This window comes from Helobdella robusta (assembly GCF_000326865.2).
Source record: "Helobdella robusta unplaced genomic scaffold HELROscaffold_32, whole genome shotgun sequence".
NCBI classification, from domain to species: Eukaryota; Metazoa; Annelida; class Clitellata; order Rhynchobdellida; family Glossiphoniidae; genus Helobdella; species Helobdella robusta.
Window position 1 is genome coordinate 1,939,885 of NW_008704589.1, and position 25,637 is coordinate 1,965,521.

The 25,637-nt window shown below is 31.8% G+C and overlaps 3 protein-coding genes across 3 annotated transcripts in view; 1 reads left to right on the forward strand and 2 right to left on the reverse strand.

Annotated features, from left to right (window-relative positions):
* The first annotated feature begins 114 nt into the window (after window positions 1-114).
* HELRODRAFT_192396 (hypothetical protein) lies at window positions 115-11,256 on the forward strand. The gene is made up of 24 exons (XM_009022634.1): window positions 115-263; window positions 629-942; window positions 1,081-1,287; window positions 2,939-3,083; window positions 3,241-3,336; window positions 3,683-3,815; window positions 4,046-4,183; window positions 4,804-4,906; window positions 5,127-5,216; window positions 5,455-5,576; window positions 5,860-5,969; window positions 6,277-6,342; window positions 6,514-6,722; window positions 6,921-6,984; window positions 7,148-7,233; window positions 7,637-7,799; window positions 7,984-8,057; window positions 8,351-8,451; window positions 8,526-8,624; window positions 8,813-8,925; window positions 9,211-9,374; window positions 9,786-10,267; window positions 10,293-10,444; window positions 10,465-11,256. Exons 2-22 carry the CDS (start codon window positions 644-646, stop codon window positions 9,907-9,909), a joined length of 2,706 nt encoding a protein of 901 aa, XP_009020882.1. The 5' UTR covers window positions 115-263; window positions 629-643; the 3' UTR covers window positions 9,910-10,267; window positions 10,293-10,444; window positions 10,465-11,256.
* A 1,808-nt stretch (window positions 11,257-13,064) lies between these two features.
* On the reverse strand, window positions 13,065-15,226 carry HELRODRAFT_175199 (hypothetical protein; the record flags this gene model as incomplete). Its single annotated transcript, XM_009022635.1, has 5 exons — window positions 13,065-13,126; window positions 13,293-13,453; window positions 13,855-13,952; window positions 14,258-14,351; window positions 14,829-15,226. The coding sequence occupies 5 exons, from the start codon at window positions 15,224-15,226 to the stop codon at window positions 13,065-13,067; spliced, it is 813 nt and encodes a 270-aa protein (XP_009020883.1).
* A 1,141-nt stretch (window positions 15,227-16,367) lies between these two features.
* Window positions 16,368-25,637, reverse strand: part of HELRODRAFT_192397 (hypothetical protein) — a gene marked incomplete at both ends in the record, with an annotated part of 9,796 nt that continues 526 nt past the window's right edge. The window contains 10 exons of the mRNA XM_009022636.1: window positions 16,368-16,442; window positions 17,932-18,037; window positions 18,461-18,555; window positions 18,863-19,096; window positions 19,751-19,803; window positions 20,148-20,287; window positions 20,752-20,858; window positions 21,180-21,422; window positions 23,422-23,500; window positions 24,582-24,709. Coding sequence (XP_009020884.1) covers window positions 16,368-16,442; window positions 17,932-18,037; window positions 18,461-18,555; window positions 18,863-19,096; window positions 19,751-19,803; window positions 20,148-20,287; window positions 20,752-20,858; window positions 21,180-21,422; window positions 23,422-23,500; window positions 24,582-24,709 — 1,260 coding nt within the window. The remainder of the gene's footprint in view (window positions 16,443-17,931; window positions 18,038-18,460; window positions 18,556-18,862; window positions 19,097-19,750; window positions 19,804-20,147; window positions 20,288-20,751; window positions 20,859-21,179; window positions 21,423-23,421; window positions 23,501-24,581; window positions 24,710-25,637) is intronic.

Here is a 25,637-nt window from a genome sequence, read left to right on the forward strand (position 1 = left end):
CGTTTTATCCTACATATATATCTATCTCTATATTCAATAGTTTGTTATAAAAAAAAATTTTTCATTGACCTTTGTTTTGTTGTCTTTTTCATTTTTAAAATTAATTTAAAGATCTCTACTGATAAAGAGTTGCTTTGTTGAGAAGACATAGAAGCGGTCCTTTTTGTAATTTAAATTAATTAATTTATTAAAAGATATATATAAATTTAATTGGTGACGAAGTAACTGGAGTACAGAAAGGGATTACTAATTACTTTTTTTTGGTTACTTTAATAATAATTAATGTTTTGATATCATTATTAATATTATATTATAATATTATATTATATTATATAATTATAATAATAATTATTAAATATTTAAAAATTAAAATATATATTATATTTCAATATTTGTCAACAAATGATATTTGATTTGCTAATTGTAACTTATATAATTATTAAATTACTATTTTATTATATTACTCAATTTAAAGACAAGTATTAATTTAATTTTAATTTAAGACAAGTAATAAAAGGGGTAAATTATTATAATAATTTAATTAACTTTTAGTTATGTATTATAATATATAACATATTATTTATTTATATAAATTTTCCAATTAAGTATTAATTTTCCAACAAAATAGAGATACTAATTGATAATGAAGCTGATAAGTTTTTGTGACCCTACTAGCAACCTTACATCAGTTTGGTTCAACAAAGGATTCTCTCCATGTTTCTTCTACACATTATTTCCTTCTTTACTACTAGCCATCAGTCTAATATTTGGCCTCAGTCAACTGTTTTTCTATCGCAAATATGCAATAAGACTAGAAAGCTATCAGATATCTTATTCTCCTTGGTTCACTATTCAACTGACTCTGCCAATATTCTTGTCTATTGAAGCTCTTGCTAGAGTTATTATTGAGGTTGTCGTCATCAATAAAGGAGTGGCTTATGGGTTGGTAATTTATTAGTTATGGTTTAACTAACCTTTATTTTAATGCATTCTCATCTAATTCTAAAATATTAAATTAGATTTTATCATAGTAATCACCTAAGATTGTTTGAAATTTAAACATTAATTTTAATTTCACAGGTACCAGATTATGTGCAATGTCTTTCTCATTGTATCATGGCTGGTGATTGTCATCGTAACATATGTCGAGTGTAGATGGACTCTGCCATCTATACCAACCAGAGGGCATGGTTTGGTCGTACTAGTCTTTGTGACCTTGGCATTCGTCATCGAGAATCTGACCTTTTTGTCTTATTTCAGTCCATTGTGGTGGTTCGAAGAGAGAAGGTAGTTTGGGGCATTTTGGTGTTTCTTGTTTGTTATGTTGGTTTTTGCTGTTGTTTCTACATCTATTTTACTACATCTCAACTGTGTGTTATCTCATATTATCATTTATGTTATATGATTTTCAGATGGGCTGGTTTCTTTAATTTTTTTTTAAATTTTGATTTTTTACTGCCTTATTCTGTTCACACAATTCAATGAATCATATTTATATAAATTTAAAAAGTAAATATTTCATACATAATCATAGCATAAATTGGTAATAGCATTTGTTTGTTTGAATATAAAGTTAAATGATGATGTATTGCTAACATTCAAAACAGTTTATAGCTTTTCCAGAAATGAGAATTTTACAATGTTACTTTTCATAGCATTTCGTGATCATGTTTTATGTCATCTTTCTTGATACTACACCACACAAATTACCATCCAACTTTTTCTGTCAACTTAGTATTAGTATAAGTTGTGATTATATTAGTAAAATGTGTTTTATTTTTATTGAGATAATGGTTAATGGTTATTGAGATAATGGTTAATAAAATTATAATATGACGATTATTGTAATTTTAAAAATATAAATTATGTTGGTTTATTAATTATTTTTTGCTCACTGATTAAGCTCATAGTTGAAAAAAGCTGCACACGTGACATACCTTTAGACATTTATTTTTATCAACTTGATTCTCATGTCTGTGATAGAAAAGAGATTTGTCTTGCACTGCATACAAGTTTCTACTTTGTATGCACTCTATGAGTGTGTATGTGTGTGTGTTTTTGTATGTGTGTGTGTTTTTGTGTGTAAGTGTGTTTGTGTGGTGTGTGTATATATGTGTGTGTGTGTGTGTGTGTGGTGTGTGTATCTGTAGACTTTTCTTTTTGATAATGTAGGTGGGAGTTATTCATTCATGTTTATTTGTGCATGCTGTTTAATAACTTTTTTCATTTTTTTCAAGTTTATTTTTGCGTCATTAAATGTACAAAGTTGATCATATGTGCGTCAAATGAATTTATAATTTTTGGACTTTCGCATTTTGAGATTGTCAAATTGAAAGCTAAATTCTGTAAAAATGAACGTCTTTTTTATTAATATTCTGAAATTTGGTTGTCACACGTCAGATCAACAATGATCATTTCCCTAAATTTATATGAATAGCAAAGCTATTAACAGTCATATTCAACGTGAGAATTACTAGATGTTGATAGCAAGTTCATTTCGTTTTATTGAAAAAATTGTGAGATAAGTGATAAAAAAAATGTCTGATTGTAGCTAGAACAAAATCTTGAAAAAAATGATAATTATTTGTGATTTTATTTATAAAAAATAAATTTCTATTTTGATAAAAACTTTTTGTGGAATTAATGATTCTCATTAGTGGGCACTACATGCTTTTGCTGCAGTTGTTATAATTAAATACGTTTAATTAAATAATGACTTTGATGTTTTTAAAACATTGCATGTACGATATTGTAGTACGACTAACTACAATAGATTCAGTATAAACTCATTAATTTAATCATCTGTCATTTTAATTAATGCTTTATTGAATAATATATGGATTTATAATTATCGTTAACGATGATGGCTAACCATTTTTTGTTGCGTTATCGTCATCTCTTAACTCAATAATGACCTGTGGCTAATTGTACTACACAGTCGGTCAAACAACATAGAGTTAGGCCTCTTCTGCGCCAGGTACTTCTTCACGTCCTTCTATTTCATCCTGACTCTGTGTGCGCCTGGAACCATGGCGAACAGACCAGCTGGTTACCAGCCACTGCCTGGCTATGATGGGGATGATGTTAGCGGCTGTTGTGTGTCGATTTGTGGTTGGGGTAGTTGTGGTGTGGTGTGGTGTACAATTCATCATCTCTACAATTCATCGTCCTTACAATTCATCATCCTTACAATTCATCATCTTTACAATTCATCATCTTTACAATCTTTTTTAACAATAGCCTCTAATTAGTATAGAGCGTGGCATACAGAACGTGAATGGGGCGTTTCAAGGCAGGGACAGGCAGCGATCAACATGGATGGGTTTTAAGAAGAAGGTTTTGGGATTGGGATTTTCAATTTTCCTAAATATTTACTTTTCTTTTTTTGTCTTTATTATATTTATTTAATAACAGAAAATTTATTTAGCTAATTTTATTTGTTTTTTTTTATAATTATTTCTTTTGATTCGCTGCTTTTTAAAAAATTATTTAGTTGTCTTTTTAAATGGCGTTAACCCATCAGTTGGGATACGTATTTTTACACACTACTATTCCATAAACATGATCTAATAAATGTTACATAAGGTATTAAAATATTCTCCTTAAATTGATATCTTATATGAATTAATAAAACTCCTAAGTTCAAAGTTCATAAATGAATTTTACCCATTAACCCTTACAGATGATTCTTTTGTGGCCATTCATGTGGCCAAGAGGAAGCCTACCACTGCAGTTTTGTGTCTTTGTATGTTTTCTGCTACTGATTGCTGGCAGGGTTGTTAATCTCTTCACGCCAATTTATTACAAATTGATTAGTAAGTTTGCGTTTGGTCTGGGCGGAGTTTATGGATTGATTGACATTATTGTGGTGTCCACTTTTAATATTTACATAATTTTATTATAAGTTCATAATTGTACTTTCAGATCTGTTTATGCTGTTTAAATTTTGTGGAATAGTTTTTCACTAAAATTATCTTTTTGATAGTTTTGTGGAGTGAAAAATTAAAAACTATGATCAATCATATTAGTTCTTATTTGATTGCAGTCGACAGTCTGACAATTACGAATCAGACTGAAGAGTCCAAGACAGGAGATGGAAGCACAAGAGCCTACACCTTGTCTGAACTGCAGTTCAGGTGGGATTACATACTCACCTATGTCTTCCTCTGGTTCTTGCAAGGAGGTTTTTCTCTCTGCATTTGACTGTTTTTGATGCCTTGTACATTAACTTTTACAAATATAATGATAAATAAGTATGATGAGTTTTTCAAACTAAAGTACTCACCCATGTGTAATGAGCGTTGTCATACAAAAATGTGTATTTATTCAATATAAAAATCTCGTGCATATTCATATTCTGTGCAGTTGTGTGTATGTAAATATACGTTGTTTCAGTGTACATGTGTGTGTACACATACACACGCACGCGCACACGCACACAAGTTTGTATGAACTGTTGAATGTTTTTATATCTACTTGTGCACTGGCTTTTGTCAAATGTGTTGTTCATATCATTCATTCTTCTTCAGCGGTTTAGCTGAATGCTTTCGCCACCTATTTCAATGTTCTATTTCAAAGCTGACATAGTTTTCTTGTATAACAACAATCAAGCTGCTCTCATTATCGTCATCATATGTTATGTACCATCATCTGTCATCATCATCGCCTTTCCTGTCATCATCATCATCGCCATCTTCATCTGTCATCATCATCGCCCTTCCTGTCATCATCATCATCCTCATCATCTGTCATCATCATCATCTCATCCTTCTCAACCTCCATCACCACCATCATCATGACCAGGTTCCATGGGCCTGCTGAATGGCATCAGGTCCTTTCTGTGGACGTGGGTGCAACAGTACACCACCAGGGCCGTTGAAGTCAGACTGTTCAGTCATTTGCATTCGTGAGTGGGCAGAATGATGGGATGAAGATGATGATGAAGATGATGATGTAGTATTGAAGATAATATGTTGATAGTGGTGAAGATGATGATGTGACGACGATGAAGATGATAATGAAGGTGATGGAAGCAATTAAGTGTGATGTAGCAATAATAATATTATTATATTATTAAATATTTGTTTGGAGAATTAAAAAAAAATTCTATCCCAACCACGTTGCAGTCTGTCACTGAGATGGCACCTGACGAGGAAGACAGGGGAGGTATTGAGAATCATGGACAGGGGCACCAATAGTATCAATAGTCTACTCAAGTAGGGCGGTTGGCTTGCTCAGGGTGGTTTTTGGGGTTAAAAATAATTGTTGTAAAAATAATTTTTTATTTGGTGTTTTTTTTTGTTCCGCATAACGTTCTTTCAAAGAATCGACGATTGATTGTTATTAATTGACGCTGTTGATACCGATGCTTTTTATGTGGTAATTATTCTCATTTAATACATACGATTAATTATAGACTAATCACATTCATAATTCCTTCCTCCCTCCATGCAGTTACATCATTTTCAACATCTTTCCGACCATAGCCGATATATTCATCGCCATTATCTTCTTCCTCACAGCATTCAACACCTGGTTTGCATTCATCATATTCATCACCATGCTGGTCTATTTGAGTTAGTTCGTTTTGTTTTTTTTTTACCCGTTGTTATTGTTGCTTTTGTTGTTGTTGTTGTTGTTGTTGTCGTCGTTGTTGTTGTTGTTTCTGTTATTTTAAATGCCATGTTTTTTTCAATTTATTCAATTCCCGTCGTTTAGTTTTATTCGTTTAAAAAACTATGCTTTCCAACATGTTCTAAACTACACACACACGTGCGTATTCACTCATGTCCACACTCACACACACGTACACACACACATACACACGCACACAAACTCTCACACGCACACACATCACAGTATCAACAATAATCCTGACTGAGTGGAGAACGAAATTCAAGAGAGACATGAATAGGTTGGATAACGAGATGAACGCCAAGGCTGTCGATTCCCTCCTCAACTTTGAAACGGTTTTGAAACAATAGCGACATTGTATTTTTTTGGTTGTGAATAAAAATAAATTAAAAAAAATTTGTCAAGTAGTTTTTTTGTCACCAGTTTTATAAGTTAATTTTCTTACTCTTCCCTCTATGGCTTGATTTGTCAACAAATTTAATCGACAATGCCATTTTTTTCATACATTAATCCAATTCAGGTATATATATATATTTCTCTTTTTGAAGATTATGAAATAGTTAATTTGATGCTAAACCATGTGATTATCTAATTAAATTTTTCCGAATTAATCATTTTATTTTTTAATTAATTTATCATCAGGTGAAATATTATGGTGCCGAGGCATTTGAGATTGAAAGATACAGAGATGCCATACTCTCATTCCAGGTCAAAGTTCACGATGATGATGATGACGACGACGAAGATGATGATTGTGATTATGACGATGACGACTGCTGTATTAAGGATGATAACGACGACGATGACGATGGCATGGCGATGAGGATTAATTTTTAAAATAATTTCTCTCAAACTTCTCTTTTTGATGCAATGTCTCAGAAGGCAGAGTGGATTAGCATGTCATCGTTGAATCTGTTGAACTGCATGCAGAACTTCATCATCACGCTCGGTCTACTGGCTGGTTCGCTTCTCTGCGCCTGGTACGTTGTCGACGGTACCAAAGGGCTGACCGTTGGGGATTACGTACTTTTCGGTACTTACATGCTGCAGCTCTACACTCCCCTCAACTGGTTTGGTACTTATTATAGGTTGGTTGGGTTTCTTCATTTTGAGTTGTTTGGAGGTGATATGATTGTTAAGATGAGAAAGGTCGAATTATGATGGCTTAAATTTATAGTGTGATGAAATATGGCAATATCAGGATGATGAATTTTTAGTATAATGATAAGATGTCGATATGTCTGATATAATACGATGTGTTTACTCATCTCTATATCACGATGCAGAATGATTCAGCAGGCTTTCATTGACATGGAGAATATGTTTGATCTGCTTAAGGAAAAGCAAGAGGTTGTCATCATCATCGTCGTCATCATCATTATCATCATAAAAACAGTGTTTATATTTTAAGATGCATTGTTTTGAGTTGTATTATCAATTAGATTTACACACACACCGCACACACACACACACGCACACATACACACTCAAACACGCACACACGCATCTGCAGATAAAAGATGCACCAGAAGCCAATGAACTTATTGTAACGAGGGGTGAAGTTGAATTCAGAAACGTTTCATTCCATTATCGTCCTGAGTTAGTTGAGTGGTGTCTGTCTGTCTGTTTGTCTGTCTGTCTGTCTGTCATCATCGTTGTTATTATCATCATTATGTCATACTTATCGCATCCATTATCTTCATTTTGTACCAATATGTCTAGCATTTTTACCTAAACTGTTTACAAGCGCTAGCATTTTTATAGCCTTATTCTTAAAGAAATTTAGACCTAGTTGGAAAAAAACTTTTTTCATCTTTTGTAAAAGTCGTGGCGGCGTTGGTTCTGCCATTTAATCGGCTACTTTTCTTAACAAGCTTATTACTTTTTGTTTGAACAGTTAAAAGATATGCATCAGAACGCACTCTAACACAACTCCACTATCGCACGCACACGCACGCACACGCACACATGCACACACATGCACACACAAATTCATAAACAGCCACCAGATCCTAACAAACATCTCTTTTGTGGTACCGCCGGGCAAAACGGTTGCCTTGGTTGGACCATCGGGTGCCGGTAAAAGCACCATCATAAGACTCATTTTCAGATTCTATGATATCCAATCTGGATCTATTACGATTGATGGCCAGGATATATCTAAGGTATGGATATAGAGATATAGATACATATAGATATGTATATATATATATATATGTGTGTATGGTGATATGGTGATACACGATGATGTGATATACCTATGTTATGAGGAGATTGTGTAATTATATATTGGTATATGTGCGTGTTTGAGTGTGTGTGTATGTGACGATAATTATGATAATGTTTTAGGTCCAACAGCGTTCACTAAGGAGTCTTATCGGTGTCGTGCCCCAAGATACCGTCCTCTTCAACAATGATATCGAGTTAGTAGTAGTAGCTCCAGTAATCCTTATAGTAAATTAGTTTTAATATAATTAATCATGTTTAATTCCAACGGTAACATTAATAATGATAATAATGGGCGGCGCGATGGTCTAATGGTGCCTGGCTCTCGTGTTGCAGTTTTCGAGTTCGAAAGCAGTCCTAATCTATCACATACCGTGTGTTGGATGGGTTGATTTGTGCATATTTATCTATCTATTATGCTGTTTTAGCTATATAACTATAATAATTTTTTCAACAATAATTATATGTAATTATTATAATTATTATCCAGGTACAACATAAGGTACGGTAGGGTTGGCGCCACGTCTGGAGAGGTCGAGGACGCTGCTAGGGTCGCCGAGATACATGACAGGATCATGACCTTTCCTGAAGGTTAGACGATGATGATGATGATTATAATGATGATAATGATGATCGAGACCATGATGATGATGATAATGATGTAGGCGGTAGCGATTATGATTGTGATGGAGATGAATACGATGATGATGATCATCATCATCCTTATGATGGCGACGATGACGATGATGACGGTTACAGCGACGGTTAGTTAACATGATTACGATGATGATGATTATGATTAAGAGTATGATGGTGATTATTTCGTTGAGGTGACTTATAACGCTGCCTGTTGTGGATCAATTCAACGTCCTACCTCGGTAAACCGAGTCTCTGGACGCAAAACGAAGATTAATTGATTGATTGATTGTTTTGGATCAATTAAAATTGGCAGGTTACAAAACAATGGTGGGCGAGCGTGGTCTGAAGTTGAGCGGTGGTGAGAAGCAGAGGGTTGCCATTGCCAGAACTGTTCTTAAGGCTCCTGCCTTTGTGCTACTGGATGAGGTTTGATTGGCTGATTGGTTGGTTGATTGGCTGGCTTGTTAGTTCATTGGCTGGTTTGTTGGTGTATTTTATGGTCTTTTAATGAGCGATTAGTTGATATAAATCGTTCAAACTGGTTGATTGTGCTGGTTCTACAACTGTCATTTATATGTGGGTAAAACTAATCATATAGATAGCAAATACTGGCCATCCGTTCATTTCTGTTACCCACCTCTACTTGGCATGCCTGTATGTACGTACATCCATTAATTCATCCATCTGAAATTTCATTCTGCACCTCTCCAGGCCACTTCAGCCCTGGACACGAAGACAGAGCGGCAGATCCAGTCGTCACTTGCGAAAGTTTGCGAAAACAGGACGACGATCATTGTCGCCCATAGACTCTCAACCATCATACACGCCGACAAGATTATTGTTCTCAAGGACGGGTGCATAGTTGAGAGTGGCAGGTTCGTTTGGTTTGCGGTTGAGTGGAAGATTGAATTACTAATTAACTGATTGGTTGATTGATTAATTGGCTGGTCGTTTGGTTGAATGATTGATTGGTTTAGTGTCATTAGTTTGATGGATTTTAAAATTAATGAATAGATGGATTATGTCAGCTGCTAAAGAGTGACTCATGTACGTGATCGTCGTATATACGTATATTGCTTCGATAGCTATGCTACCATCCGGTTGCTCAGTTACTTGATTTGAATGCATAGAGGCATTCTACAATTAGTGTGTCATGTATTTTTAATGTAAAGATCGTGTCTTTGTTAAGGTTTACTATTGAGAATTAGAGTTAAAAGTTAATTAAAAAAGTTAATTTAAAAAACTTAATTTATACAAAATTGGCCATATATATTTTTTCCACAAAGACACGAGGAACTGCTGGAGATTGAAGATGGCGTGTACACGAACATGTGGAACCAGCAACTGACCAAACAGGACGATTCGCCAATCACTGATTCATTTAATTCATCGCAGAGGAATGAAGGCTGATGACGACGATGAAGAAGATGAAGATCTGATGATGATATGATGACGACGATGATGATGGTGTTAATAACAATGATTGTATCATTTTTATAATGAATGTTACAATGCTGATTAACATGCAGTCCTATTCATTATTAGCAATTAGAGTAAAATTTTTATGAAGAAAAATGATGTTGCTAGATTATAATGAGAATTGAATTCTTTTAGAAAGCCTTCCATGTTAACATATTAAGTAGTAGATGCCTTTGCATGAGCTGTGTATAAACAGTCAAGTGTTATTTTTTATTTTAGATATATTTCTATAATTCTGTTCGTTTGTATTGTTTGTCTATGTTTGTCTACGTCCAAATGTTATTCCTGTCTATTTGCCACAAATTTTAAACAATGATTTTTGTAGAAATTTAAAATTACAAAGCTCTAAAAAATGCAGAGCTTATTTTATGTGTTTGTTTAATGTATGTATGCATGTGCAATGTTTCCATCCTTAAAACGTTCGGGTACTTATAATCGTAAGCAAGGACCAGCATACTTTTAAAAGTATGCTGTATTTTGTATCTGGAGTTTATAATTTTTAATTAAATTTTCTTCTTAATTAGTTAGTAATTTATAATTGTTAACGGCGATTGTGTTGAATTGTAAAAATTGTTATGTTATTTCTATGTAAAATCAAAAGATGGTCATGATTGAAATGATTTTAAAATAAATTGTTCCATTTTTTTATTTTTAGTTCAATGAATGATTGTTAAGTTAATGATTTTTTTTATTATAAGTCGAGTTAATGATTTAATATTATAAAGTAAAGTTAACAATATATTGTTGGTTGAAATTGACTTACATGATAATCAAAATGCTGCAGCAATTAGTGCTTGTTAATACTACTACCCTGTTATTTTAAATTCATGCTTATTATTTACTTTTTTTATGTTTTGTTTTTTATTGCTCAGTTGGCCAGTCATTATTAATATAAAATATTAATAAAATCCAAATCGATTTTTGCGAAAATGTTCAATTGATAAGTGGTGGACATTTTTTAAAATGTGTTTTTGTTCCCTTGCCAAACTTTGAATGATGTTGTTACTGTTAATTTGGATACTGAAGTATGTTTTTCAGTTAAGTTTCAGTTACTCGTTGCTGAGTTTTTCAATTTTTTCTTCAAGTTTACTGGAAATGTTTCATTCATTTGTTGCATAAAATTTGATTTTCGAAAAAGGAGGCACTTCAGCAAAGTGGTTACACTTTAAAATAAAGTTGATAATTAATATATCGATATAATGTCTTTGTATTACGCTGATGTATTGAAAGTTTATAATGATTGACACTGAAGTTGAAATAAACGAGAAAAATCAAGGTAAGTTTGTTTTTAATTCTTAATTACGTCTCATTATCACTCAGCCCCATAATATAACATAGCGCAGTAAAGAAGAATTTTATTTTTACTGTTAATGATTTTCAAAATCAAACTTTTCAAAATAATAAAATTCTTATTAATTCATAAATTCGAACATCGAAATTGAATTGAATAATAAAATAAAAAAATTTAATTGATTTACATTAAATCACAAGTAAACGAACCAATGATTTGTTCAATCACTTTTTCAACATTAACTTAAATATATCAAATAATTTAATATAAGCAGATGTGTCTAGTTAACGAAGTCATTTTACAAAGTTTTCAGTAATTAAATGTACTTTTATTAATATCATTAACTACTGGTAGTAATTTAAAACACTACTAATTTGCGCTGAGGCTACTAAAACAACTACTACTACCACAATCAATCAATCAATCAATCAATCAATCAATCAATCAATCAATCAATCAATCAATCAATCGATCATTCAATCAATCATTCAATCAATCAGCCAGCCAGCCAGCCAACCAATCAATCAATCAATCAATCAATCAATCAATCAATCAATCAATCAATCATTCAATCATTCAATCAAACAGTGTTTTAACAGTTGACTCCGACAAAACCATGGCAGCTTGGATATACAGCACATCCCATTTTTTTCCTAAATAGCTAGTCCTAGATGTATTCTGTTTTTAAAAAAATAATCTTGAATTTTTTAAAAATATTGATGTGTAAATTTAATTTAACTTTTAACAAAAAATTGCATCCGAGATCAGGCTCTAATACTCTGAAGAACACCTCTATCAAAGACTGGATAAAGTCAATTGATTGTTTCACGTGAGAAAGTGCTTGTTTTAGCTTTAAATTTTTTAAAAAGATCCACGTGAAAGTAGTAGCACATGAATAATATCCTACTCCAATAAAAAAAAATTGAAGAAATTTAAAGAATAGAAAAAATAAGAATAGAAAATTAGAAGAAAACATTCTGAACAGGCATTTATGAGTTGTTAGTTCATGAATGTTTTTTTCATCACATAGTTAAGTGTGGGCTACTTGTTTGTTTCAATGAAAATTTTCGCGGCAATTACAATCTGACACACACCTATCTGATTTTTAAATTTGCATTTAAAAAATTGAAAATAAAGAATCAAATTACAAAAATCTCTTTGGCAATTTCTCGGATGCCTTCTAACAAAGGTCCTTCAGTTTCTCCAGTATAAGGTTTTTTTTACCGTAGAAACCTTTTTTAAATAATAATTTCAATTTTTCACGGAAGTATTTAAAAAAATGAATCAACACGACAGCAGCAACAATGAGTTCTTATAATTACAAATTTTTAAGGTGATCCAAACATAGAATTATAATAGAATAATTTTTTCTATAGAAAAAAAAGAACGCTTTATGTACCTGAAACATGGAAGCCACGATCACGAGCTGATTTTATTTCTTTCTCGTTTGAATATCTGTTTCCAAAATTACTACACGTCATCCAAAAGCCTGAGAAACTACCCAACGTGTCAACTCACTCGAAATTCGAGTAGTTTAAACGAAGCACCTTTTATTGTTATGGATGAAAAATTATTGCACACAATATGGATAGACGCATACATAATAACAAACACACAGCGTTATGTCAGCTTTTTACTTAAATTTAAGACGAAAAATATTATGCTGAATATTTGCTACAATTTTTTTACTAAAAATGCTTTATTTTAGCTTTGGATTAGTAGTTAATAATAATTGACAAAGTTTGATAAAAAAATTAAAAAATAAGTTTTTTAATAAATAAGTTTTAATCAAAGTTTAAATCACCTCCTTAAAAATTTGTATGGCCTTACTCGTCTGTTCACGAGAGAATCCTTTTCCTAAATCAAATTCATAAATTGTGATTAAGCTAATAAAATTGAATGAAAATTTTATTCTGTTGCCATATTCGTTAAAAAATTCATTCAAAGACTCTGTGATAAAAAATTTACATTACAATGGCAAAACTATACTGCTTCATGAATAGAACTCAAAGATTTAAATTACCTGTTGCGTTGATGTACCTAAAGTCTATCGTTTTGGATGTACCCCTTGTAGTAGTAGTAGTAGTGGTAGTAGTGGTGGTGGTAGTGGTAGTAGTAGTTGCATTGGTAGGTTCAGTGATAGTAGGTCTTGTTCGATCAAGATTGGATAGAGAGTATTCATTTCTGAATTGAAGTGTGACGTAAATTAGATAATAAATGTGTGTATCAAAGTTTAGACACACACTTTATTTATCAAAAATTATTTCATTATTGACTGAATTTTCAAGAGCTGACTGCTTTGAAATGTGTTTCATTGTTTTTATTAATATATTTTTGTTAGTAATGAAATACTAATATTCAAGGGTAAAAGTAGCAGTTGTAGTAGTAATAGTAGTATGAATGGCAGCAACAGTAATAGTAGTAGTAGTAGTAGAATTTCCATTTTCAAGTTATTTGGTGAAAATATTTAATAATCATCGAACTTTAAACATTCAAAAATATCAAATATTTTAAACGTAAAACTTACAGAAAATAATATTTAGATTAAAATATAAGAAATGAATTTAAGTAATAGAAATACTTACGGTCCTGTAAACGCACAAATGAAGGCATGCTTGTTCTCATCGGGGTGTTTGCTGCATGTTGGTCGCACGGCACAGCCATACACAGTGCTGTCAGGAAGCTAAATATGGAAGAAAAAAATATTTAAAACATTGAAATAAAATTCAATTTATAGGTATTGATTTGTTCAATTGAACTAATAAATAAACAAATTAAGTAATTAGTTAATAAGGTTAAAAGTTTTAGGTACAGAAAAATACAAAAATTATTTTATTTCGAATTTTAAACTCACTATAGACTGAAAAACCGCTTTCCATTCAGTTTGATTATTCCATTTAGACAATATATGCTGAACTTCATCGATCGTTGTTTCGGCACTAACCTATTTTTCTTCCTCTTCATCGACCACAATCATAACTTTCTGACGTTGCGATGAGTCGGAAATGTAGTAGATCCCAGTTTCAAATGCACATGAAGAAAATCTTGAAGCGATGTAAACCATATACCTGTTTTCGTAATGCTGTGACAGTTTCGCAAAAATAATTGTTTTGAAGTTTTGTTTTGGTTCTTAAAAATTTGACAATAATTAATGTATAAATAAACCTATGTAAACATGAAATTATCAATTGTCGCTCTCTCTTTCTCTCTCTTCTTCTCTCGCTCTCTCTCTATCTCTCTCTCTTGCTTACCCTCTCCCTCCCTCTCTTTCTTATTTTTCTCTCTCTATATATATTTATATAATGAAAAATTAAATACAATAAAGTAATTGGCTCACTATCTCTGGATTGTAACTCCGAAAAAATGACCAAGTTTCATTTATTGATTGATCATGCAAGACCACTCCATAAACAATGGGGCTAATACAAAATTTTTTATTTATTTCCGTAACATTTTTCGATTCCATAATGAATACTCAAAAAAATGTTTGAAATGAAAATACATTAATTCAAAATATTTAAAAAAAATAACATCATATTTTCTTTACAAATATAATTACTTGTATTCGGGTAAAAATTTTTCCAAAGTATTCCACCTAAACTCTGATTGCCGTTTCAATCTCTTATAGGTTTTAATAATTTTGTTGTCATCAACGTGAATACCACGTTCTGAAGACATCAATCTCTCTCCTACCTCTTCATTTAGATTAATTGTTCCTATGTCTCGATTTTTTTGAAAAATTTCCTTTAAAAATTTTTGATCTTTTGCGTTTTTGGGTTCGGCACCATCACCGTTCGAATTGAGATGTTTCAAATCTTGGGTTGCCTGAGACAAATTGTAGGAATCATAGTTGTAGGTGAAATCATTTTCGTGTTCGATCTCCACTGCTGGTACAGCGGGCAGAATGCTAGATGCTAACAGTAAAGATACAATGAAAACGAGTGGTGTTTTCGACATTTTTTCCTTTTCTGACGATTTTTGATTATATATTTTATTAAAATTTTCCTCTAAAGCCATCAATAGAGTTTTTTTTCTGTTTCGAATTTTTGTTTTGGTTTACAATTTCATAAACATTAAACAAATTATTTCTGACTAAAATGAAAGTTAGAAATACAATTTAAAAAAAAATTCAATCAAAAAACATCGTTTCATTACACAATGAAGTTCAATTAATATACAACACAACATAAAAATTAAATAATAATATCAATTTCGCACAAGAGCCAACTAACTTTAACTTTCACGGCAAGTTCGAAGAACGCAACAAGAGAAATTAAAAAATTGGTTAAATATCAGCAGACAGTTGCACGCTATTTATACAAACCACACCAAATGACAATGATGCAGACAGTTTTTGTCATCATCTTAATATCATTTTAGTCGGTCTTCAATTCATATTTCATATAATAGTAATAACTATTCATTGAGAATATAATTGATTTTTTTATTGTCATTTTATTTTATTCTACGTTTTTATTTCTTCTACGACCTTTTATAAAAGTTCTTTTCATATTGTTATGATTTTTCACACACAGGCGTATTTGTGGAAGAGAGAGAGAGAGAGAGAAAGAGAGAGAGAGAGAGAGAGAAAGAGAGAGAGAGAGAGAGAGAGAGAGAGAGAGAGTAAGAGAGTTTATGTAAGTATGTGTGTGTGTATGTGTGTGTGAGTGTTAAGTTTGGTGCGCACGCGACTGCCGTTATAAAGAATATATGATTCACGATTGATAAAAAAACAAATTATCATTTTAGATTACACTGGGATCGTATGAATCGTGAGTGTATGTAAAAATTTTTTTTCATTCATCACTAAGTACCACAGCTATTGTTCTTACTTACAATAATAGTTGTAGTAGTAGTAGTAGTAGTAGTAGTAGTAGTATTAGTAGTAGTGGTGGTGGTAGTAGTATTAACAATAATAATATAGATATGAAATAATGACGATTAACAGTTCTCGTTAGCGAAATTTAATCATTTTTTAATTTAAAACACAAGTTTCAATAATATGTTCTCATTTAAAAATCACTGGCGACTCAATCAGACGAGTTTGTTTGTCTGTCTGCTTGATGAAATATGATTTAGTTGTGACGTTTTGACGTGTTTACATAGGAAGATTTTTTATATTGGAGGAATGAGCTTTCCCTTTGCCTATACGATCCTGCTCATAAAGAGATTCCTTGATGTTCGCGGAAATAATTTCAATTTTCATAAAGATTGAATATGAAACAACAATTCAGTCAGTTTTTTAAATTTTATTTCTAACTATATTCAACAAGTAATAAAAGATACATCGTTAATAAGGACAACGGAGTAATAGACATACTTTATCAATTAACGTTATTTATTTATGCATGCACTTCTGTTTAAATTTCTCAAAATCAACGAAACATTTCGGTTTGACAAAGCTTGCATTTGAAGCAAGGCTCTTAGTGCATAAGGTTATGTTGAACTCTCAATTTGGAACAAAGAACGGCACTCCAACCATTTGAGCTAACATAGTTAAATGTTATTTTAATGCAGTTTTAGTAATGTTGAATATAAATATAAACATCTGGGTATTAATGCAAATTATTGAATGTTTCATAAGCAAATAAAACCTTACCGCAAAATAAGCCTTCCTTGTTATATTACAGTTATTTCATAACGACAAATATTAATGTTAAAACAAGCTTATCAAAATAAATAATGTGAAGAATAAATTTGCGGTATAAACTGAAAAATCTACGTTTAATTCAAAATAACCACCACCAACAACAACAACAAATTCTTTCATTAATATTCTCAACAACAGCTTGAAATTTGCTTATCAAATATTTTTTAATTCTGAAAAATTCAGTAAGTTTATTTTTTAATCTTATCAATTTTCATTAACTTTATCAACTAAACGTATTTGAGAACATTGTCGAATGGTTAACTTCGTTGAATCACATTCAAACAATTCTAAAAAAAATTCCTATAGTCCCTTGAAATTAATAAATTAAAAAATGAATCAAATGATTAAATTGATAAAAGGCTGAATGAAAAAAACATCAAAGTGTTAAAAAATGTAAGCACTCGAAACCAGTACAAATTAAGCTGATTGCATTAAGATTGTCATTAAGCTGATTGCAGCTTCAAGATCCGTTAAATAAAAATTATTTCGCAATCCAATGCTTAAGTGTGTGTGTGCAAATAATTCATTGCGATGCGTGCCTAGTTCTAATTTTAGTTTAATTTTCAACATAATTTTTCAAATTTATAAATTTGACGTAATAGTGTAAATTATCTGAGAAACGTGGAATTAACATGTATAAAAGTTTTAGGTATTTTCAAATTATTCATGATCGGAAACAATTATTTCATAATACTAGGTTTGTACATTTTCCCAAAATGACACACGAAAATGGAATTAAAATGATCAATAATGTTCTCAAATAAGAAAGACAATTCACTTATTGTGAACTTGAAGGTGCGGCTGTTAGGAGTACTGCAATTATTTCTACAAGAACTATATTCAAGCGAACTCGTGGCCAAATGTTAACTATCCACAAACATCCAATCAAATGTATCAAGTCCTTTCCTTCTTCTATCAATTAACTTACTTGATATTTCTTTCATGAAACGATTGCCACTCACTGTATCTCTCACTCTCTTTTTTCTTTTCTCTCTCTCATTTTCTCTCTCACTTTCTCTCTTTCTCTTTCTTTCATTTTTTTTACATTATCTCTATTCATCACGTATAAATTTATATCGACTAATTTCCTGTCCTTCTGCTTTACAATCTTCTTTTCCCTGTTCATGTGTATGTAGGGAGAGGAAAAATTCGCTATTTGCGAAAAAGTGAGAGAGAATTTAACAATTTTACAACCTGTTTGTTTAGTCGCATTGGATGCAATTAACAAATTACGCCAAACGAACCGAAATACTCTAAACTAAAATTAATTAATAGTGAAAAGAAATATATAAGTATCAACATGTAAAGTATTAGGAGCATGTTAATCCGCAATAATGCGGTTTGCTAAATCTAGTGAGGGAAGTTAAGGATACAAACATATAAAAAGCAGCAAAAAACAATTAAACACACACATACATACACGCACACAAACAAACACTCATACATGCACACAAACAAACACATAAAAACACCCACACGTCCATATTTAAGTTATGATTAAGTGTATTATTTTGTGATTTTTTATTCTTTGGTGCTCTTACTGAGAGAACAAGCAGGAGACCAACACGTACATGTCGCCGCGAGAACTGGGACAGGCCGGGTAGACGGAGCAGCCAAAGTAGGTCGAAACTGTTGGCTGTTGGTGTGCATGTGTGTATGTGTGTGTGCGTGCGTGTGTGTGTGTGTGTGTGTGTTTAGTGTGTGTAAGCGTATGGATATTTAAAATGAGGATTTATTATTTCATCAACAAAAATTAGGCTTTAATACGTCTTTTTATGAATTGTGTTGATCATTAAAACGTAGCAATAGCTAGCTAACAACAAAATGATAAATTTTAGTGACCATTACTTAGGACGCTGAAAAAATAAATTAAAATCTACATTCTCTAATAAAACAACACGACGATCAGTTAAAGTTAAAATCAGTGAAACGCTAAAACTGACCACAGTCACTTCGTGGATGAGATTTTCCAAAGGGTGTTGGGTGGTTCCGTCATTCTGTTCTACCCCGTACCAGCCCGACGGTTCTTTGTAGCCCTTTCTCTTGGCATCTTCGATCTCCTTTGTGTATTTGTATGAGCTGTGATCGTGAGATGGAAATGGAGCATTCTCACAGGTCATGTAGAGCCCGGACAGGTTTTCCAACGTGTTGTCCCATAACATGAGACGCTTGTGGTGCTGCGTTTGAAAGAAGATACTATTTAGTTTATTTTTTTAATATACTAGCGAAAATACATAACGCATGATGAATTGTATCTTGATTATAACAATGAGGTCTCATTATCTTTACATGATATATGATATTACAGTGTATGATTGTGTGGTAATTAAGTTTGTATGATTATTATCATATTATTCGAAAATTTTATGTAATCTTTAATTCTAAAACATGCATTCGTGTCTGTCTAAACTCAACAATACGCAACTGTATATTATGTTATGGCGTTTTCACCATTTAAACTATTTAAATCATGAAAATATTCTAAACTTTATACACAATAAATATTAACATAATCAATTTCATAACTTTATATCAGGTATTATTTCACAAGATCACGTTATGTTAATTGTTGTTAAACAAGCAAACTTCACTTCATTTTATATTCCATCGTCAATTACTTTTCCTTTATTTTTCTTCTTATTATTATTTATTTTATTCTAACATATTTTATTTTTCATGTTTTATAATTTTTCTTCCTCACTTTTTGTATTTATTTTCTCACTTATTTGTTTAACTATGTTCTACTGCCTTGCATGTTGTTACAGTTTCTGCGTCTGTCAGATCCTGATTTTTAAAGAATAATAATAAAAAAAAAGTTTCAACTCGCTAACATCAGACAACTCTTGGGCGGCGCGTTCTTTCTGGTCATCAGTAAAAGCTCTCCCTTTAAGATTTTAACAAAACAAATAAGTTACATTTTATCTTTGTTCCACATCAAAATATCATTTTTTTTTCAAATGATAAATAAATTTTCCCAATATTTTTTAAACGGACTAAATAAATGGTACTCAGTGTAGAGCAGTGAGTGAGTGGATTTGTTTATAAACCATTGTTACGCCCTTTCTAAAGTGTATTAATTACCATTAATAAATCAAAAGTACAACAGTACTAGAATGTATTGTACTAGTAGAAAACATAAGTACTGAGCTACTAGAACGTTCAAATAATGAACCGTAAACAATGTAGTACTTCTACAAGTACTAATGTACAATTAAAATAACAAAAAACCTCTGGGATCTCCATATCTGATCGGTGAGATAGTGTAGGCCGGAATAGGTGGTGTTCTGACGGGGGGCAGGTTCTGTGGGTTAGGGTATCGTATCAAAACCGCGGGAATCAGATCTGGTGTGTAATGCTTGTTGGCTTTGCTGTGTGGCCAAAAATTTAGGAAAGATTTTAAAAATAATCTGTTACATTTAATTCGGATAGGCAAAGATGTTATATAAATTATTATTATCGGAAAATAATTTGCACTAATTTAGTAACTCTTATTGAGAAAGTTCAACTTTCACAAAACTTCACGTTGTTTGTGTCAAATATTTTTAAGTGTTTTATCATACGCAGAAACACACACACACACAGAGAGACACAGAGAGAGAGAAAAAAAGAGAGAGAGAGAATAGAAAGCAAGAGAAAGAGAAAACAAATATAACTTAGCAATTAATTATAAAACAATGGTTACTAAAATAACCAATTAATTAAAAATTTTTTAAATAAAAAATTAGTAAAAATGATAAATATCTAATTCAACAATAGCTTTTTAATAGAAAGAATGAGGAAAAATTATAGGTGTGAGATGATGTGATGATGTGATGATGTGGCAGGTAGAGACCTGTTACTGAAAGCGCATGCCAGAGCGTGACCGCTGACAGCCTGTCCGTGCGATGGACCACTGCATCTTGGCTGCAGTGCACAGCCGAAAACCTCCTCGTTGTTCGCCTGGAAAGAAATTTGAGAATTTCAACGTTTAAATTTGAAATATGCCGAAATATTTTACCGTAATTTTAAAGAACGTCTGTCAAATTTGACATTTTAATTTGAAATATGCAAAAAAAATTCATAATTTTAAAGAAAATTTGTGAATTTAAAAAGATATCTACATGTAAATTGTTCCAAAATTTTAATTTTCAGTCCAGTCAAAACTTATTCTAATACCTTTTACGTCGTAAAATGTTTTCACACCAACATTATACATAACTATGCAAAATTCGCTATTATAACATTGATGGAATTATATCAAAAGTTAGTGACAAATCCAACCAAATCTCCGAGAAAGTTTTTCCACTCGTAATCATTCCTCCAGCTCCTTATGACCCCTTCCATCTCCATGATGGTCTCCTCCGCACTCTCCATATACTCCGCTCCAGTCAGGATGAATACATTGACGAACATGGTACGCTGTTGGTGGTAGCTTACAGTGGTCTCCTGGTAGAATCCCGACTCTTTTAAACAGTTTGCGCTACTGGATGCTATGCCGTCCATGCCCCATAAGGTGTCGTATTTCTAAAGTGTGTGTTTGTGCGTGAGTGTGTGTGTTTGTGCCTGTCTGTGTTTGTGTGTAGGTGTAGATGTTTGTTTATGTGTGCGTATGTTTGTATATATGAATTTGTATATAGTTTGTGTATATGTGTGCGTGTATGTGTGAGTGTGTGTGTGTGCGTGCATTTGCGTATATATATGAGTTTGTACATTGTGTGCACGTATGTTTATGTTTGTGTATGTGTGTATGTCTGAGTATTTATATAGTTTGTATACGTGCATGTTGTACTGTAATGTATTTTTCAAACAATTGTTATCCAAGCAGTGTAAACTTTCGTTCCGTCACGCACCTTAATGCGCCTATGTCAATAACTGTTCAGTTGTTATGTAAATCATTTTGATGCGTTCAGGTATTTGATTTTCAAAATTTTATTCTCAGGTATATCATGTTTATATTGAATTCTGTAATTTCGGTGTAGCGTTATTCAATGCAATACGATACTATAGAGAACAATATATGGTATATTATGTAGTACAATATGTACATTATATAGTACACTACATATTGTAGTACACTCTATAGCACACTATCTAGCACACTACATATTGTAGTACACTATTCAAATCAAATACACCGGTAAATGATGAAAGATTTTAAAAGCCTCTCACAAATCTGTAATGTTATTTTTAAAGCAATTGAGACTGGGTATGATGTTATAAAGCTTGCGCTACGTTATTATTACAAAACAATACCACTATTCAAACATCGAACACAACGTATTGTGTTATTAATGTGCGTTCTTTGTATTTTTCACCATCGTACTGTCTAAGTTTAATTTACTGCGAAAGGCTTTTAAATAATGATGAACATTAATATCTTAGTTGAATACTGAAAGAGTAGTAGCTTAATTCAACGACTTTATTGTGTTTAGTGCAAACTTGTAGACAAGGCACTACATAAAATTAATTTTTTTTATTTTAATAAAAAATAATTTCATTGAAACAATTAAAATAATGAGCCTTAATTGATCTTAATAATAAACTATTGACGCCAGAAAACAAAAAGTCGTCTCGTTTAAATAACTGTGCGTGCAGCTCTATAAAGTGCGTGACAATAGTTTTTTTACCGGTCTTTAAGTTGGGTTCTATTATTTACACATACCATGCAATTTTGTGAATGCAGTGGCTTGAGAGATGTTTATTGAGTTTGTGTGCGTTTCTGTCTGTGTTTGTGTCTGCGTCTGTGTTTGTGTGCGACTACTTCAGTCTTTGTAATGTGGTCTAATAGGTAAATTTGTGTGTGTGTGTGTGTGGGTTAATGCGTGTAAGTGCGTGTTGGTCTGCGTTATGATATGTTTGAGTTTGTTTGTTTGTTTACGTTTAACCAATTCACAGTCTCACTGTCAAAATTAGATTTGATTCTTATAAAGAATTATTTATTAAAATTTGATTTTAATTGCCTCATACAATTTTTTACAATTTTAAATGAGATTAATTTTTGAAAAGTAAGATATAATTTTTAATGTTTTTTGACCACATTAATGCATAAACATAGCTTTAGTTATATAGCTATTTATGTAAAATCACTTCGCAGTGAAATTTGCAATACATTATATTATATATTATATTTCTCTCTCTCTCTCTGAATGGTTTCAACAAAATCCTCGCTTGAAAGATTGTTTAATCTGCGTTTTATCGCACTCGGCGTCATATCTTAACATTTTTAATATGCAAATATAATGAGTTTTTTTTTATTGTTTAAAGATTTTTTTTATTCACATTAAAATTTCACTTAAATATCTAAAATCAACTTTAAAAAAATTTCTGATTAAAAGCGTCATGTTATTTAGCATACTTTCATTTTTATATAAAAAAAATTAACCCACACACAAAACACGCACACAAAACACACACAGACACACACACACACATATACACTCACACAGATATCAGATAGAAACACACACACACACACACACACAGATAGAAACACACACACACACACACACACAACAGTACTAACAATATTTGGATTGTAAGATGTCATCAACTCGATAAGACTTCTTTTCGTTTCGTCATGACATGCTACGCCGTTTGCTGCCCTTTTAATTTTATATTAATAATATATAATATAATTATTCAAATTAAAAATTAAATAATAATTAAATAAATATAATAATGAATAATAATAATATCGATAATTATGACAACAAAACAAAACAAAAAATTATTAATAATTTTTATGATAATTATTAAAGCAAACAGGCGCATACGAGTGTGTTTAATGAGATAATCTCTTTAAAAATCGTAAATCTATCGTTGAAGACAGTCAGTCAGTCTTTCAACAAGCTTAATCTTGTAATGTGTATAATATTGTGTACGTGTGTGTCTGTGTGTGTTAGTGTTTAGTATTGTATTTGTTTGTGTGTGAGTGCATGAGTGTGAGTTTTTAAGTATTGTGTGAGTGTGTGTGTGTGTTAGTATTTTATGTATTTTAGTTGTTTGCGTGTGCATGTGTTATGTGTGTGTGTATTGTATTTCTGTATTGTATTTGTTTGTATGTGTTTGTGTATTTGTGTGTGTGTGTGTGTGTGTTTGTGGAGGTTTGTTTTGATGTAATTATTCGTATTTGTTTTTTTTTGATTGTATGTATGTGTGTGTACGTGTACAAGGTGTGTGTACGTGTACAAGTGTGTATATGTGCGTGTAAAGTATGCGTGCATGCATGTAGATGATCGCTTAATAGCTGGCACTTTTGAATGCATGACGTTCTTATGTGCATGTGCATTTTTCTATCAATATAAGTTTAGAGTAAGTTGACATGGCAGTTAATTTTTACTGACTGTCTTAAACATTTTTTGTTCTCTCTCCTGCTCTTCAAAACTCTCGCGCTGTTTTTCTCTGCAGTTGCGTTTTTGAGTTACGCTAAAAATGCAACGCAGAACGCTTTTCGTTATACAAAATTCATAAAATACAATGGAAAACATTTCTACTGTAATAGAAAGCTACAACAACGTTCCAAATGTAACAACACTTTTTTTTATGAAAAGTACAATGATATGAACGCACGTAAATAAACACACTTTGCATATGCTAGGCGCGATAACTTTGCCTTCGAACTCGGTTACTTCAACGCCAGATCAGGCACTTTTAAATTTAAATGCAAAATACCAGAAAACTTACCCACGGACATTCCTAACGCGTTGTCTTCTGCCATACGGTTGATCGCGATAAGAATCACCACCATTATTACCATCGTCATCAGCTCCAGAATTATAATATTGCGGTTGTTGTTGTTCATATAATTGTTGCTGATGTTGATCGTACGAGTTGGAAATATGATGATGGTGATGGTGGTGGTGGTGGTGATTTTTGTGGAGGCGTACGGGTTCATAATATTGCATATATTTGCAATGAACGTCGAGCAAGTTCATCATCATCGTAGCCATCAGCATTGTCATTGTCATCAGTGACATCGCCGTCTTCATAATTTATAATCTTTCTACAAAGGATCGTGACGTGTTTTGATCTGTTGTCAATTGTGTTGTTGTTTGTGTGTGTTTGTGTTGTTGTCTGTTTGATAGGTAATTAACGTTGTTGCTCCGTTTTTTTAATTGTTACTGTCTGTTCTGTTATTTTCTGACTAAATGTTATAGTTTTAATTGAGTTGTAAGTTTAGTTGCTATGTGTGTTGTTTGTTGTTATCTGTGTTGTTGTTATATGTTGTTGTTTTTTTTATTGTCTGTGTTTTTTGTCTGAGTAGTTTGAGTTGTTATTCTAAAGGATTAAGTTTATTTTGCTGTTGTTCATGTTGTTGTTGATGCTGTATTGATGTTTCTGTTATTTTTTGCGTAGATGTTAATGTTGTTGTTGTCGGTGTTGTTGTTGTATATGCTATTGTTTATGTTGTTGTATGTCTATGCTAATGTTTTTATTGTTCTTTGTGCTAATGTAAATAATGCTGTCTGTGTTGTTGTCAGTGTTGGAGTTTGAGTTGTTGTCTGTGTTATTGTCTGAGTTGTTGTCTGTGTTGTATGTGCTTCAGTTTATGAGCTAGATCATGTTGTAGTCTATATTCTAGTTTATATTGTTTGTCTCAACCTTAATGTCATTGATGTAATAATTATTTCAACGATGTCATTTAAGTTGATGTGATGTTACGTGTGTGGTTCCCATATTATTTCCATTATTGTTATTAATCATTTGAACATAAATATTAATCATAATATTATTATTTAT

Bases quoted from the DNA above. Each gene is read 5' to 3' on its own strand.
- HELRODRAFT_192396 (XM_009022634.1), top strand. From the start codon at position 644: ATGAAGCTGATAAGTTTTTGTGACCCTACTAGCAACCTTACATCAGTT. The intron at 7,800-7,983 runs GTATGGATATAG...ATAATGTTTTAG, and splicing joins ATGGCCAGGATATATCTAAG to GTCCAACAGCGTTCACTAAG. The intron at 8,058-8,350 runs GTTAGTAGTAGT...ATTATTATCCAG, and splicing joins CTCTTCAACAATGATATCGA to GTACAACATAAGGTACGGTA.